The 17,686-nt window shown below is 42.0% G+C and overlaps 1 protein-coding gene across 7 annotated transcripts in view; it reads left to right on the forward strand.

Annotated features, from left to right (window-relative positions):
- FGGY (FGGY carbohydrate kinase domain containing) overlaps positions 1-17,686 on the forward strand; it is a 420,429-nt gene that overhangs the window by 393,551 nt on the left and 9,192 nt on the right. For all 7 annotated transcript variants that reach the window (XR_013828299.1, XM_079921233.1, XM_079921234.1 and 4 more), the window contains one exon: positions 15,350-15,411. Coding sequence is in view for 6 of the 7 variants with exons in the window: in XM_079921233.1 (XP_079777359.1) it covers positions 15,350-15,411 (62 nt within the window). In the remaining variant the exon portion in view is untranslated. The remainder of the gene's footprint in view (positions 1-15,349; positions 15,412-17,686) is intronic.

Genomic DNA, 17,686 nt, shown 5'->3' on the forward strand with positions numbered 1-17,686 from the left:
CACCCAAAATCTATTCCTGCCTTCATTTGTAGCTTTGTCTGTTAACACTTTTTCCCTCTGTTCTATCTACTCCGGCCATCTTGGACTTCTTTTTGTCTTTTGAATGTGCCACATTATCTTGACTTGGGGCCTTTAAATGTGTATTTCCTTTAGCCTGGCACCCTCTTCATCACCTTCTTTACCTGTCCAACTCCTCTTTAGCCTTCAGATAGTTCCCTAAGCCCTCAGACTAGTTTTGTCTCCCTCTGGCACTCTCTTATAGCACCTGTGTTTTTCTAATAGACTCTGAACTCCATAAGGTCAAGGATCAGAGCTGTCTGGTTCACTGACATATCCACAGTGCCTAGCACAACACATGGCACACGATAGGTACTCAATAACTAGTTGAACAATTAAACATTATCTGATTCAAGCTTCCCATTTTAGAGACGAGGAAACTAGCATCTAGAGAAAGGAAGCAACTCATTCAAAATTGCAGAGCCTAGACTCAGATTTGTACAGGACCAGAGCCTCCTGATTTCCAGATCAGTTTTCTTTCCAGTACATCATGTGCCTTGTCAATACTTAGCAACCAGAGGGAAGCAGACTGAATTCCCTGTGTCTTGTGAAAGCCAGAGCAAGCTCATCTTCATAAACACAGCTGACATAGGTGTTGTTTTCTTTGTTTGTTTTGTGTAAAAGGCCTAGAAGTCCAACCCAGAAATAAACTCCACATTTCTAAACCTACAAGCTCCTACAACGTCTATTCCCTACAGCCCCTGTTCTGCTCATTTTTCATCTTTCTTCCCCCCATTAACCAGAAGCATCAGCTGGCATCCCATGTTGAATGGTTCCTCCATTCCATGCTCCTTGTCACTCCCCTGCCCAGGCAGCATATTACATGTAGCAGATTAGGAAGTGCTGTCTTTAAATAGCAGCACTTGAGAAAACATTACAAGATCCTGTGTAATCCTGGGGTGCAGATGGGTGTAATAATTATAAAAATAACAAATTTTTAAGCTATTACTTCTGCTAAATTAGATGGTTTACATGCCTTTTCTCTTATCTTTCTAACTCTATGAGTAATTATTTCTGTTTTACAGATGAGTAAACTGAGGCATAAAGAGCTTATTAAATTGCCTAAGCCATTCAGTTAGAAGAGCCAAGGTTCTGATCTAGGCAATCCAGAGCCCATGATCTTAACCATGTGACATCTGACAATAAAAAACAGGTTGACCTGACAGTTAGGAAATACTAAAAAGTACAACTGAGGGAGATCCCAAAGTTGCTTTATACAGATATCCTACCCCTGATTTATTCATTCATTCATTCAATCATTCATTAATTCATTGATCCATCTACTCATTCGTTCTTTCATTCTCTCAACACTGTTTATTGAAAAGTCACATTATATCAATTGCTGGGAATACTGATTAAAATTAATGACCTCTATCCTCTGAGCTCTCACCGTCTAGTGAAAGAGGCATATAAGTAAACAGACATTTATCCTACTGTGTGGTAAGTGCTAAGATAGAGGGAAACCAGGGAGCTTTGGGAACACAAAAAAAGATTAGAAACCAACTTAAAAGGACACTGCGATGATTTATCCTGGACTTGCCTTCCATGCTGTCCCCTCACTCTGTCTGACCTCTGCTCCCTCCTTCCTTCCCAGTTTCCCTCCAGCCTTTCTCATGCTTTTGGTGCTTTGGTGCTATCTTTGGCCTCCCCAACTCCTGGTTTCAGACTCAACCTCTCTGCTTGTCTTTTTCCTCCTGCTGTTGGTTCGAAATGCATTCTGGCTTAGCCAAAGGCTCTTCTGCACCATAAACCAGTCTGAGGGCGGCCCCAAAGACTAGACCAGTGTGTGCACGCCCTACTTCTAATGCGGCTCTAGTCTAGGAGAATTGGAGATCCAAAACAGGGAGTTTAAGGGGTATGGAGGGCAGGATAGATGTGTCTTAGATAATTTGTTTATTTATCAGCCTAAACACAGAGAAATTGATTAGTGACTACCCAACATCCCTTGAAGCTCAGTCATTATGTCCTGCATGTCCCACACCACTTTTTCATTACCCTGTAATATATTGGTCTCTGTGCAGTAGTGGAATCTTCGGTTTTGCATCAGAGTAAAATAAAATAAACCCATCACACTTGGAACATAAGGAAATGTTAATACCATCGCATTTTGATTCTTTGCTGCCAATTATGGTTCCCGATCTGTTGGCCAAAGAATCTTCCCAATACAAAATTCATGTTGAAGCAGGAAGTGTAAGTTTCCAAGGTGTTCAGACCCTGAGAGCTTTCAAGATGTTGTGTTTTCTCGAGTTGCAATCTCCTGTTGGCCCACTCCATCCTAAACAAAGTTTCTCCCCTGCAGTCATAAATGAAGCATATCCTGGCTAAAGAATTTTGTGGATTAGAGGCACCAATTGAATTTGGCAACTAAAAGAGAATTAGTGGTGATTCCTATTGATCGATGTGTTTGATTTAATAGATGAGGGACTCACCCCTATATATGGAAGAAATCAGAGTCAGAAGAGGTATATGGATTGAAAGAAAAAGAAGGGATTGAGATTCTGGAAATAACCATGAGGTGGAGGGGGACATTTGATAGGAATGATGGGACAAGCGAGAGAATTGGATTAATGGGCAATTGAAGTCAGAAAGTGGCAATTAGAATATTGGAAACACTCTGAAAACACAAGACTCAAGTATTGGATGGGTCTTGTAAACAGATGCCGAAGTCTTACATGATGATGACAAACCTCCAGATGGATGGGGAGACTCAGATCTAAGCCTTAGCCTCATTTAACAGCAACAAGAGGCTGATGATGACAGCACTGAGATGCAGGGGAGCTGAAGATGATTATATCTCTATCATTAGGTGGCATAAACTTCAGAGTGAGTTTTTTTGCTTGCTGATGGAGGAGTAATCATCTGGAAATGATAATAAGGAGGTATGAGAATATTGACACCCACCACCTTCCCCAGCCCACCTACCCCACCAACCTGAAACATATACCCAAGTAATACATGTTAATTCTTACTTTTAATGAAGTTTCTGGGAAAATAAGCTTTGTTTCAGTTGATGGGTAAATAGTAGTAGTAGTAGTAGTAGTAGTAACAACAACTATAGTTTTAATCATTTATTCCATAACAATAGACCTATAAAATAGGTATTAAGATTCCCATTTTGGGGGCTTCCCTGGTGGCGCAGTGGTTGAGAGTCCGCCTGCCGATGCAGGGGACACGGGTTCGTGCCCCGGTCCGGGAAGATCCCACGTGCCGCGGAGCGGCTGGGGCTGTGAGCCATGGCCGCTGAGCCTGCGCGTCCGGAGCCTGTGCTCCGCAACAGGAGAGGCCACAACAGTGAGTGGGCTGCGTACCGCAAAAAAAAAAAAAAGATTCCCATTTTTAAAATTGAGACTCAGAGTGTTAAGTGGCAGAGCTAGGATTTGAATTATGGTCTCTGTATCACCAAAGCCTTTGTCCCACAGTGAATGGTTAAGAATAGAATTCCAAAACTGTGTGTCTCCTCATCTTTCAACTGGGGATATGAAGTAGGTAAAGTGTTCAGTACGATACTGGGCCGTAGTAAGTACTCAATAAATGTTAGCTGCCATTATTATTTTTGTTGTTGAGTTATTGTTATTAGTATTACTTTTATAGCTCACTGCATTACCTTATATTCTCAGCCAGAAATATTAGTAGGACCATTTCTTTTTCAGTCAATAACAGATTATTAGATGGGTGATAGCTTGCAGTTTTGAAGTCTGTAATCTAATGCTTTTAGTAAGAAGCTTGATATTTTGGCTTTGAGAAAACCCATAGGAGCCAAGTCAAACTCATGTAAGTAAGATGAATAGTCGTTCAACTGTTCATTTTAGGACCCAGCCCCTTAGTGGTCAGGCCATGTATTAGGACCACACTTCAAGATATCACAGTGGTAGGTAGCCTTACCTATTGTGGAACCTCTCCCCTCTGCCGTGCTCGCATGACTGAGTTGGAAGGAAGCTGTACCTTGCTGGGGAAACACAGTGGGTATATTCCCTCTTAGAGTGAACCTAGTTTAACAAAACAAAACAAAAACCTAATAAAATGTACCATTGGGGGTAACTGGTTCATTTGTCAACTGAGAGTTAATCAAAAAAAGACATGTACATGGAACCAACAGATTGCAGAGCTGGCAAAGACTTCAGAAATAATCTAATCCAACCCCTTTATTTTGCTGATAAGGAAAGTGAGTCCCAGGAAGGGGAAGGGTCCTACGCAAGGTCATACAGCTGGCAGTAATTTTGTTTGCTTCAAAAATTAATATGAACAATCTTTCCATACATCACTGAATCCATCTTCCTGCCTTTGTAAGCACAATGTCATGACTATAATTGAATTTATCTTTGATGGTGGAGAAAGCAAGCTTTCAGGGTTTTACAGGACCCTAAAGTCATCAGAGCAAGATAAATTGTCATGAACTGACGCTGAAGATCTGCCTATTGGCTGTGAGCTCCTCAAGGATTAGGCCTGGTCTCATTCATGAGTTAAAGCAAGTTTCAAATCCTAGCTAAGCCATTTACTAGCTTAGGAAAGTCACTTAACCTCTCTGAGCCTCTGTTTCCTCATTATAAATTTACATAATAAGACCTTCGTTACAGAATGTTTGTTAGCATCAAATGAGGCAAGATATAGGTTCACAGTGCCTCACCAAAATAGACATTTAATAAGTGTACACTTTCAACTAACCTTTAGCTAATGTCCTGCTAAAAGCTACGGACACATCAATGAATAAGAAAGCCAAGGACCCTGATTTCACAGAGCTTAGGTTCATGAGGGAGGAGTAGAGGTGAGAGCCAAAGGAAGAAGTAGACAGTAACCAAGGATGCAGATAAATTAATATAATTTCAGGCCATGCTAAGTGCTATGAAGGGTTATGAAGACAAGAAGATAGGATCATGTGGTAGAGGGTGTTCAGGAGAAGTAGAATGTTTCAGCTAAGAATGGCCCAAGTCAGTCTCTTTGAGATTATATTTGAAAAGGACCTAAGTCATATGAAAAAGCCAGACAGTCTAAGGTTCAGAAGCACACTCCTGAAAGAGGCAGGAAGGCCCCCCAGCAGAGGCAAACTTGCCACGTTCAGTCAACAGCACCATAGCCATTGCGTTTGCAGCACAGCCAGCACAGTGAGCAAGACCTGAGGTGAGGTTGGAGACATCCACCCAAGTTCGACCTTGCAGTTCTAGGCCATCTTATGAAATTTGAATTTCCTTCAAAAAGCTTCCATTGCAGCTTTCACTCCCACTTGGTGTCTGCAGAGTTGGAGAATTGATTGGTGTGAGGAACCCACATATTTGGTGTCAGAAATATTGTGGGTAAAAATAGCTCAGAGAAACAAAATCTAATTTACTTCATTCGATGATCCATCCGACAATTTTTTTTTTTTTTTTTTTTGGCTGTGCCATGCGGCAGGTGGGATCTCAGTTCCCCAACCAGGGATCGAACCCATGCTCCCTGCATCAGGAGTGCAAAGTCTTAACCACTGGACCACCAGGGAAGTCCCATCCAACAAATACTTATAGATCACCTATTCCAGCCAGGCACAGTTCTTAGTGCAATGAATGAATCAAATAAAAACCCCTGGCCACATGGAGCTTGCATGCTAATGGAATAATAAATATGTAAAGTTTCTGGAGCATTTACTAGGTGCTGCACTATTCCAAGTGCTTTGCCTGAAATAACTCACGTGGTCCTCAAAACAGTCCTACTAGAGGCATACTGTTCTCATCCACAGTTTTAGATGAGGAAACAGGCATAAAGAAGTTAAGTCATTTGTCCATGATAATGCAGCAAGTGGTAAAGCCTGACTTCAAACTGTGGCAGTTGGTGATAGTCGGAGTGTCGTTCTGAAAAATCACTCTGACTGGTCCTCACTGTTGTTAGGGTGCCAGTTAGGATGTTGGTCAGAGATTGGGATACTTGAATTTTTAACAAAGCTGTGAGTAGACACTATTATTTCCACTTTATAGATGGGAACACTGAGGCTTAGCTCACACATCTGGTAAGTCGCAGGGCCCAGATATGATCCCAAGCCTATTTATCTCTACAACCTAACACCTTTCCACTAGCATCTCCATTTCCTGCAAAATTGGAGAGTGCCACACCCCTACCCCTCCTTTATGATCAAGAGACTAACCCAAGGTGTATTTTAGAGTGAATATTGGAGAAATAAGCATTTGAAAATTTTTATTTCCATTTTGTAGGCATTCTACAATGGAAAATAAAATATAAATATACCAACACATACTTATAACAAACACAGTGTTTTTTCTTTTACATTCTTTTACATTGAGATACAGTGTACATAAAGTGAAATTCACAGATCTTAAGTGTACAGTTTGATGAAGTTTGATAAATGTGTACGTGTACACCCGTGTAATCAACACCCTAATAAATAAGATATATGTATGTGTGTGGATGTGGGTGCGTAGGTAGGTACGTAGATTGATACCATGTATTTAAAATTATAAATGAGGTGTGAGTCTTCACGTCATGATTAGTGATGAAGACCTACCCCACTCTTTCCTTTCTCTAACTACTTCCTGCTTCTCAATTGACATTGTTGTCATGGAGGTTACACAGAATACCAGGTGCAGGTCAAACGATGACTGTGTCAAAAGGAAAACAGAACAAAACAAAACAAATAGCAGAACAACTAGCCATTTCTTAATGCTGTTGGAGGAGAATCACATTGCTATACTTTGTTTTTCTACGGAGGGATCATGTGCCTCCGCCCACACATCAACATGTGAACTTGTTGTTCCAGTAAAATGAGTCAGAGCCCCTCAAGAAGTCAGATTCATGTATTTCAGAACTATGTGTCAGCATCTCTGAAAAAAGGTACAGTGTACTGTATTGGTGTGTCTTGCACACGCACACACACTCATTCTCACCCAAGGAGATGGCGCAGCTAATAAGCAGCAGAAGTATGATTTGAATGCAAGTCCAGGGAACGCAAGCATCAGGCTTTTTGCATTGCAGAGAGGACAGGAGTGTTGGGTCTGAGTGTAGGGTTAAGCAAAGTCCTGGAGTCGGAATTCTGCCTTTACTGCATATTCGCTTTCTGACCTTGGGCAAATTCCTCCTACTCTGTTCACTTCTTGGTTGATAAAGAGGGGATAGATGATGATATCTGTGTCATGAAGTCGTTTTGAGAATTTAAAGGGTCATGTATATAAAGCAGTTCGTACAGTGCACAGCACAGAGTGAGCACCTGCAGAATGTTGGCTAAACCAGTAACCTAGCAATGGCCATGGAAGTTGGTTGCTGGGCCAATGGATGCCTTGTTTTTTGGATCATGTACTCCATCAGTTAAAAAAATTTTGAGCTTACACGCTAAATACATGCAAACTTATTTACGATAAAGCATATACATATACTGTGCTTGTAGATTATTTACACTATAAAACAGCTGAAATAAAATGTTATTTTATAGTGAGGTCATCATACTATTTTATAGTGAGGTCATCATACTAACATTATGCAGTATCTAAAGGTACACTCTTTATGGTCAGGTGAGTTTTTAATGATTTTTTAAAATGATTATTGATGATTTCTAAACGATTTTGAATATGTCTCTGTATTTATATCTCAAACAGTATTCTTTGTTTTTCTTCTTTTTAATTGACATATAGTTGCTTTATATATTGTATTAGTTTCAAGTGCACAGCATAGAGATTTCAGTATTTTTACAGATTATACTCCATTAAAAGTTATTACAAGATAATGGCTGTGCTTCCCTGTGCTGTACAATACATGCTTGTTGCTTATCTATTTTATATATAGTAGTTTATTTCTCTTAATCACCTACCCCCATCTTGCCCATCCTCCCTTCCCTCTCCCCACTGGTACTCACTAGTTTGTTCTCTATATGTGTGAGTCTGTCTCTGTTTTACATATACATTCATTTGTATTATTTTTTAGATTCCACATATAAGTGATATCATAGAGTATTTGTCTTTCTCTATCTGACTTATTTCACTAAGCATAATATTCTCTAGGTCCATCTACATTGCTGCAAATGGCACAACTGCATTCTTTTTTATGGCCGAGTAATATTCCAGTGTGTGTGTGTGTGTGTGTATGTGTGTGTGTGTGTGTGTGTGTGTGTGTGTGTGTGTATAAAACATCTTCTTTATCCATTCATCTGATGATGGACAACAAACAGTATTCTTGATAATTTTGATTTTTTTTCCCAATTCTTGTCTTATCTGACTAGATCTTTATTGTTTTTACCTTATAATATGAAGAGCTAGCACCAAATTAGTAAAAGTATCATCATTTTTTTGTTTCCTTGAATCTGAATTATCACCATTGCCTTTAAATCCATTGGTTGAATCTTTCTCAGCTGCTTGCCCATTTTGTGAGGGTTTATTTAAATAAAATTAGATAATACCTAGAAACCTACCAACCTGGCACATGTAAATGATGATATGTAGCAAAGCCCTGGAAGCTGGGGACATAGAATAGAGTGTCATGCTGTCATCCCTGGTGTTGGAGAGCTCTCACCCTTCCCTTAGGACACCTCACACATCTTACTCACTCATGACTGTCTGATGTGTGGACCAACTGATGGATCTGGTGACAATCTGCATATTAAGCTTGAATTAATTTCGTTAGACTAAAAGTCATATAAATGGCACTTCCAATATTTTCTTCTGGAATCTTAACAGATCATCTCCGGCACTCCTTGGAGCACATCTATGCCATTTTAGAAACACCGTTAGATGATCTCCCATCGCCTCTGTCATGAAAGTCGTCACCCTTTCATTCAGCAGCTCAGCAAACATTAACCAAGCAGCTGTTAAGTACTAGGACCGTGTTAGGCATGAGACCCTCAGTAACATGGTTCCTGCCTTCAGGGAGTTGACAGTATAGGTCCCACCAGGCCAGGTCCTGGTTGTTCCTCCCTGTAGACTGTGACTCTGGACATGGCCAAGCTTGCAGTGAGTGCCCTTTGGTGCCTTGGTCTAGACTGCCTGCCAGCCTTCCCAAAGTCTTAAGGCTACTGTTCCCCTCCCACTGGGTGGGAGAGAAGGTATCAGATCGCCTGCTCCCCAAACTGCCAACATTCCTGTGTCTGCCACTCGTGGAATCCCCATCTTCTCCACGGGTGAAGAGCTCCTTTCTTTCTTGAACCTAACTTCCCTGGGTACCTCACCCAGTGTAGCCTAGAGCCCTTTGGTGGCTCCCAAGCCAGGCCTTTAACACGTGAGAACTGGGAGTTCCCTGTGCCCACACAGGCCTGGTGTCTGCCCGTGCTGCTCCCAGGGAAGTGGTGAGTAGCGTGTGCGGACTGGTATCTCGGCCTTGACACGGCAGCAAAGGGTCAAACCCCATGAATGCAGTCTTTCATGGCCTTGGTACAGGGCTCCTATTTTTTCCTGCAGAAACTCTTACACTTGCTTTCAGAAGTGACAATCAAATGTGAACTTTCATGGTTTATTTATAGCTCGGCCTTATAGAGAGAAAGAAAAGAAGTGATTAAAAGGCGATTTTACCAAATATTTTGTTTTTAAAAGCTTTCATTGTGTGGGCAAAAAGGAAAGAGAAAAGTCCCTGTCTTCGTTGTGCTGTCTAGACTCCCAAAGAGCGTAGTGTACTACAAATCCAGATTGTCCGACTCCTGCCTGCTGACAAAAAGTATGAATTTTGAGGCCAACTTCAAATAAACCCTTTGAACAGAAATATATTGTGGGGGGTGACTATATTTAGCACATGTCAGCATTTCCATAATAAATTCATATTGTTGTGCTATGGTAATTTCCAGATTTACTGCAGCCAGTGGGTTCATGAGGTTTCAGTTTTATGTTAATTATTTGGAGAAATGGGAAAACTCAGCAGTGCTATTTCTGATGACAGCACTGATTCTCTGGGCATTCTCCATATTGTGTCAAATACCCTTAGTGAGCCCTGTGTCCCAGGAGAGAGGAGAGTGAGCACAAGTCATTTTGACTGCCTGTAGAAGCATAATTTTTTTAAATATAAATTTATTTATTTTATTTATTTTATTTTTGGCTGCATCAGGGCTTCATTGCTATGCATGGGCTTTCTCTAGTTGCGGCGAGGGGGGGCTGCTCTTTGTTGCTGTGCGCGGGCTTCTCATTGCAGTGGCTTCTCTTGTTGCAGAGCACGGGCTTTAGGCGTTCAGGCTTCAGTAGTTGTGGCTCGCGGGCTCTAGAGCACAGGCTCAGTAGTTGTGGCGCACGGGCTTAGTTGCTCTGTGACACGTGGGATCTTCCCAGACCAGGGCTTGAACTCGTGTCCCCTGCATTGGCAGGCGGATTCTTAATCACTGCACCACCAGGGAAGCCCATAACTTTTTTTTAGAGTGCAGTACAGTTTTATTTTCCTTCAAATGATCAAATCCCTATATGCCGCTATATAAAGTTTAGAAGACAGAAAAAACAAGTTAACAATAGAAAAAGCTATCACCCATGCTCTTGAACCTGTTAATATTTTAATATATTTTCTTCCATTGTTTATTATACATGTGTAACACAGTTTCTGAGATAGAATTGAAAAACAACTGTTTTTTTTACTCTCACTGTCCCTTTACACTTGTGCAGTGGAGCTAGTTTCTCTCTGCCCTGATTAAAAATGCTGTTAGTTCCATTACTTTCTTAGATAGGTAGAAATTTACTTAGATAATACAAGTTTTATAGTCCCTTTAAGTCATGAGACATAACCAAACTTCAAACATTAGAATACCAAGGAATATATAATAATCACCACTTTTTTTTTTTTTTTTTTTTGCTGTACGCGGGCCTCTCACTGTTGTGACCTCTCCCGTTGCGGAGCACAGGCTCCGGACGCGCAGGCTCAGCGGCCACGGCTCAAGGGCCCAGCCGCTCTGCGGCATGTGGGATCTTCCTGGACCAGGACACGAACCCGTGTCCCCTGCATCGGCAGGCGGACTCTCAACCACTGAGCCACCAGGGAAGCCCCACCACTTCATTTTTTATCCAAAGATAAGGCAACTCCTCACTCCTCCAGCTGGGACTGTTGCAAATGTGAGGAGTTGGCTGTGATCAGATTCTTCTTTGTTCCTCATTCACTTTCTCTCCAGTATATATTAGCTTTTTTCTTGTTCTTCTGAGGTGGTTGGAAGGTGTAAGGGAAGAGAGCTCAGGGGTGTAGGAAAGTTCTTATCTTGATCAGCGTTGTCATAAATGGACTTCATGCTAAGTTTAATAGGTGTTTACAGCTAGGCTCCATTGTAGATTTTTTTTTGGAGACTTTCCACTTCTGGAAACCTCTCACTGTATCCTGTCCTTGTCCTTCTCTATTCTAGTAGATTGCTTGCTCTTTTAATTCCTTAAAAATCCAGTAGGGGACTTCCTTGGTGGCACAGTGGTTAAGAATCTGCCTGCTAATGCAGAGGACACGGGTTCGAGCCCTGGTCCAGGAAGATCCCACCTGCCGTGGAGCAGCTAAGCCCGCGCACCGCAACTACTGAGCCTGTGCTCTAGAGACCGCGAGCCACAACTACTGAGCCCATGTGCCACAACTACTGAAGCCCGTGTGCCTAGAGCCCGTGCTCCTCAACAAGAGAAGCCACCGCAATGAGAAACCCGCACGCGCACTGCAACAAAGATTGGCCCCCATTCACCGCAACTAGAGAAAGCCCGTGAGCAGCAGCAAAGACCCAACGCAGCCAAAAATAAATAAATAAATTTATAAAAAAAAAAATCCAGTAGTTTGCCTCAAGCTTCTTTATGCAGGCTCCCTCTGCCTCATTAGGTGGCCATACTGGACAGGATCTGAGGCAACCCAGGAAGCCCTCTCACCTGTGGCCACCTCAGGCTCATGGGAAGCAGTCATGCCTTTTGGAGTCTGACACGTTCTGGCAGTGCTGGCGGATCCCAGGGCAACACTCCTTCACTGCTACACTGAAGCTGCCAGCCAGCGCTTCTGCTCCAGACAGGAGCCACACTCAACCCACCGTGTCTCACACCCTCAGGGATACACATCCAGATCCCTGTGGCGTCAGTGAGGCCATACTCTCACCTCTCCCCTAGAAGTCCTGATGCTCAGTCAACACACAGCTGTCTCCTAAAAAATCCATCTCTTTTTCTGACCTTCCACATGGATGAAAGGTTTGAGTTGATTTATGGGTCCTCAACTATGCTTTTTTTCAAATTCTTCAGGGTGGTCTGTTTCCAGCTCACTTTGGTGTCTCATATCTGTCAACTTTAGATCTCAGACAAAACTTCCATTTCAGCATTCTTTCACGTGTACGGTCCTTAAGTTCATTTATCCCGTAGACTATTCGCTGAGCGCATACGATACACCAGATGCTGAGTTTGTCAGTAGAAACAATTATAACAGTTCCTGCCTTAAGAAGCAGGAGTCTAGTTGGGGCAGCTGATGTGCTAACAAAGAATTGTGGTGCCGTATCATAAATACTGTGATAGATGGAAGCACAAGTTGCTTGGGGAGCAAGTAACTCATTCTAGGTGGGAGGCAGGTAGTGGGGATGAATCAGGAAAAACCTACTGTGGAATCAACACCTGAGCTAAGTTTGATATTTAACTCTCTACTTTTCTGAGAAACAAAATAACCTCTTTTTAAACCTTTGAAATGTCTATCACTGTTATTTCTCAATAATTTATTTTAAAAATAAGCAAAGGTAACGTGAAGAAAGGAAAGAAGAATTCCCTGCTATCTGCCCTGTGTCCACACATCTGTTACAGTGGGAAGGAAAGTGACATTTATGGAGCTCCTTCTCTAATACGGGTTTCCTGGATCCCACCCATGAAGGCAGTCCTGGAATGTCGGCTCCAGTCTGAAGCCTAAGCACAACCCGAGGAGTATTCCCCTAGGGAATTTTCAAGCTTCAGAGGAGGCAGGCAGGAGGCGGCGGGGTCCTCCCTAAAAGAGGCAGAGCAGAGCACCGCTATGAAGGAAGAAGCAATCCCAAAACAAGAGAACCAGTGGCAAAGTTGGCGATGGGGATGGCTGAGACCATCTCAGCAAGACATGGGGCTTACTTTAAGGGAATCAGAACTTAATTTATGAAGGAAAATGTTATGACATATGTTGGGGTGAGCAGAGCTCTTAAAATATTCTTGTTAAGTGGAACGGTAGTGACCACACTAAGATGTTTTTGCTGTTTTGCAGAGTGGCCTCAGTCTGACCTTCGTTGGTTCTTATCCTTTCACCTTGATTCCCTTTTCAATAATTTTTCATAATCTTTCAAATCTCCTCCTGAATAAGGCTGCCATTTCTTTCTGCTGTCAGTGTGCTTGCTACTCTCAGCATCTCTGATCTCCCAAACAGCACTTTTAAATCCACTGGGGGCTAGGAAACCAGATAACTAGTTCAGAATGTCCATGGCGTCCTTGGGGAAGAGTTGGTAGGACATCCTGGCCAGATTGGAAATATGTGTAAGTGATTAGCAGATGAAAAAGTATCAAGTTTCTTAATCCTTGAATAACTATTGAAAAGAAGTTTATCTGCTTCTAGCAGAGTATTTGTCACACTCTATTTTGATCACAGTAAATGTCTTTTCCATTCTGTGGTGAGCTCTTTGATGAAAGGACCCATTCATTCTTCATCTCTGTATTCCATATATATTGGATGCTGTGCTTGGCACATAGAAGGGGCTCAATACATTTTATGAATATTCTAGGTACTGAGATTAAGCAGCAAATAGACAAAGCTCCCAGACTGTGTAGCTTACATTTTGGTTAGAACAAGGAATGGAGAGGGAGAGAAGGAACACATAAACCAAAAAGTACACGGATTGTCAAAAAGGAATTAGTGATAAATAATAAATATATTATTTATATAATTAAATATGTGTGTGTGTGTGTGTGTGTGTGTGTGTGTAAATAAATAAATCATAAGTAAGGCGGTAAGGATGGGCAAGACTTGGATACGTTTTGAAGGTACCCAGGGCCTTTCACATTCTGTGTGGTAGTCAGCTCTTTACATTTCTTTCCTCCTCTGCTCGTGTGTGAGTTTCTCCAGGGCAAAGAGTATATCTTATGCAAATCTGTATCCCTAGCACAGTGTCTGTACATATTGAGTAATTAATATAGAGAGAGAGTAAGAAGTTGTACATATGTGACCTCAGAATGACTACATCCTTTACAATAAGAGTTCAATAGCTGTTCCTAAGACAGGACCTATTCTGAGGAGCTTTGTCATGCTGTTGCTTGCAATCTCCCCAGGTAAGTCTTTGGAATCCAAAGTTTGGCTTTACTCCATTCCCCCTAACTTTCCCATAAACTTAATAGCATTGGGAGACTACCCGAGGAAATTTGACCTCTCCATTCATATGATGGAGCCAACACAATCTATGGTTGATCTTGCTGCTGTTCACTCTGACTGTGTCCACCAAGACGCTGCAACTTGCTGACTGCCCACTAACCACATTGTAAAGACAAGAAAGTCCTGAGGTCAAGTCCATTAGACTCAGCCCAGAGGTCTCACATCTATATAGGCACAGTTGAAGAGACTACTGGAAAAAAGAACTAAAAGTGAAATGAAGAGGTCTTAAACATTCTGTCTTAAAGTACAGGCGCAGAGTGGCTTCTGTTCAGTTACTGCTGTTGTGAGTTAAGCAAACAACGTGCTCAGTGGCTGATTATGTTGCCTTCTCAAGCCCTTGTGTCCAGGTAATGCAAGGGGGAAATAATTCCTTCCCACCACACCCTGCAAGCCATAATAAAAGTGCTTTGCCTTCCAGGTTGTTTATGCCCTGGAGGTCTCAATAGGCAACAATTTATTAAGCCCAGGCTGTGTGGTCCTAGATGTAACCTTTAATGTTCATTGGATTTTAATCTTATCACCAGAGAAAGTAAGTTGAAAAAAAAAAAATGGACTCACCAAATCTCTTAAGGGAAGTAAATTCTAATTAGAATGTTCTTGCTGGGACTTACCTGGTGGCTCAGTGGTTAAGAATCCACCTGCCAACGCAGGGGACACGGGTTCAAGCCCTAGTCCGGGAAGATCCCACATGCCGCAGAGCAACTAAGCCCGTGTGCCACAACTACTGAGCCTGCACTCTAGAGCCCGCAAGCCACAACTACTGAGTCGGCGTGCCACAACTAGTGAAGCCCGTGCGCCTAGAGCCCATGCTCCACAACAAAGGGAAGCCACCGCAATGAGAAGCCCGCGCATCGCAAGGAAGAGTAGCCCCCCGCTCGCCACAACTAGAGAAAGCCCACGCTCAGCAATGAAGACCCAACGCATCCAAAAATAAATAAATAAATTTACTAAAAAAAAAAAAGAATGTTCTTGCCTGTGACAGGCCTCACATTGGTATTAACTTTCCAACTTAGTTCTGTGTGTTCTGTTTTCCATTTGACAGGAGGCAATGGCAAGAATGAGCAAAGTTGGGAAAGTTGTGTTTCCTAGATGTGAGGATAAAAGGTAAGTTTATATGTTTTCTATGCACAGTGCTGAGGAGTGAGGACAACAGACACATGCAACTTTAGAGCCGGAATAAACCACAGGGGTCAGCAAGCCAGGCCTTTCATTTAATAGTTGATAAAACTAAGTCTCAGAGACGTAAAGTCACTTTCAGTTCCCCAAGATCACAGAGCTAGATAGGGCCAGACCTGGAGGTCAAATCCAAACTTTTGAACTCTCAAACCAATGTTTTTTTCCCTAGGTCATTAGCAGTAAATCTGGTCTCCTCTGTTCTAAAATGGGGATCTCTTATGTCTTCCACACGGTAGCATCTGTCTGTTCCTCCACCCTTTGCATCATGTGACTTTGAGGGCTACAACATGACTTTTATTTTAAATTGAAGTATAGTTAATTTACAATATCCTGTTAGTTTCAGGTATACAGCAGAGTGATTTTGTATATACATATATATATATATTTTATATATATATATATAGAGAGAGAGAGAGGGAGAGATATTCTTCTTCAGATTCTCTTCCTTTATAGGTTATTATAAAATATTGAGTATAGTTCCCTATACTATACAGTACGTCAGCATAACTTTGATTAATGTTTTAACCCCAATTCACAAACACTAATTTATTGAGTGCCTGCTGTCTTCAAGGCATTATGCTCTTTGGCATCTAGGCAGGATTTAGAAGGGAATAAGACAATCTTATTTATGCAGTAGATCATTTCGAGCCAAAGGGATAGGTTATATAATAGAAGTATTACCAGGTGACAAAGTAACCCAAAACAGAAAAGAATTTGACCCTGTAGGAGTGAGGCAAAGCTTTTGAGAGGACGTTAAGTCTAGCTGACTTTAAATGCTTAAAAGAAATTGTCAGGCCAAAACCGTAAAGCACTTTGTCAGTAGAGGAATAACACAGGCAAAGTTATAAAGGTGACAACAGCATCGTATATTCAGGAAACTATCAACAACTCATAATTCTGAAATGCAAAGTATGAGATGGGAGATGGCAGGGAATGAAATTGGGTGTTGGGGGGAACAGAGTGGGTCCTCTCATAATGAGCTTTGAGGCCGTGCTAAGGACCTCAGACTTCATCCTACTGGTGAAATGGAGATACTGAACTTTAGGCAGTGGTGGGACCTGGTCAGATGCAGATATTAGAAAAATCCTCTTAGAGGATGCGTTAGAGGGCCTAAGGGTAGGAAAGACCAGATGAAAAGTTTTTCAACAATCCAGCTGAGAGAGGAAAAGGACCTATCTTGAGTCACTGGTAGTGAGTTTAGAGACGAAGGAACAATTGTGCAAGTGGCTTTTATCATTTTAGGAAAGTACTTGAGGTTAAGACATAAAAGCAACTTCTACCTTATACAGTGGACAGGCAAAGGTGCTGATCCCACCAAAGCATAATCGACATTTAACGGAGTGGAAACGTCCACGGAAAGAGCCATCCGGTATCCTTTTATTTTCTTGAAGCAAGTCTCCAAATGGAGCTGGGCTCTTAATCCTCTGAATATAAACCCCTCTCTAAGTACCAGGATGAGTGGAGCAGGCCCTTACATGGGGGAGCTCAATGCAGGAACATGGAGAGAACTGAGTTCCCCATGGCAGTGGGAGCCCTGGCCTAGCAGCATCTCTCTTTTGTTGAAATTAGAAACAGATTATTCTTCTCCATCTCTTCACTGACCCTCTGAAGACTCTTGAGGGAAGTCTGTTTTTAAGTTCTTTGAGTAGATTCCACATGTTCTTTTTTTTTTTTTTTTTACATCTTTATTGGAGTATAATTGCTTTACAATGGTGTGTTAGTTTCTGCTTTATAACAAAGTGAATCAGTTATACATATGTTCCCATATCTCTTCCCTCTTGCATCTCCCTCCCTCCCACCCTCCCTATCCCACCCCTCTAGGTGGTCACAGAGCACCGAGCTGATCTCCGTGTGCTATGCGGCTGCTTCCCACCAGCTATCTATTTTACTTTTGGTAGTGTATATATGTCCCTGCTACTCTCTCGCTTTGTCACAGCTTACGTTCTTTTGAAAAGAATCCTTGGCGGCTTGCTGTCAGCCGCTGTGAGAGAGGCGCACACGATGCTCTAGCACCATCTGCAGGCGGCCTGAAGATTTGAAAGTGGAAAGAGCCAGTTTCCTTCTGAGCTACACTCAACATCTCCTTGACTCAAATCACGTTCTTGTCTGTATAGAACACTTACTTAGGTCTGTGCCACACAGACCTAAGAATGGAAGGAAACATTTATATATCATATATCTAATAAAAGATTAATATCCGTAT

The sequence above is a fragment of the Stenella coeruleoalba genome (genome assembly GCF_951394435.1).
Source record: "Stenella coeruleoalba genome assembly, chromosome: 1".
Taxonomy (NCBI): Eukaryota; Metazoa; Chordata; class Mammalia; order Artiodactyla; family Delphinidae; genus Stenella; species Stenella coeruleoalba.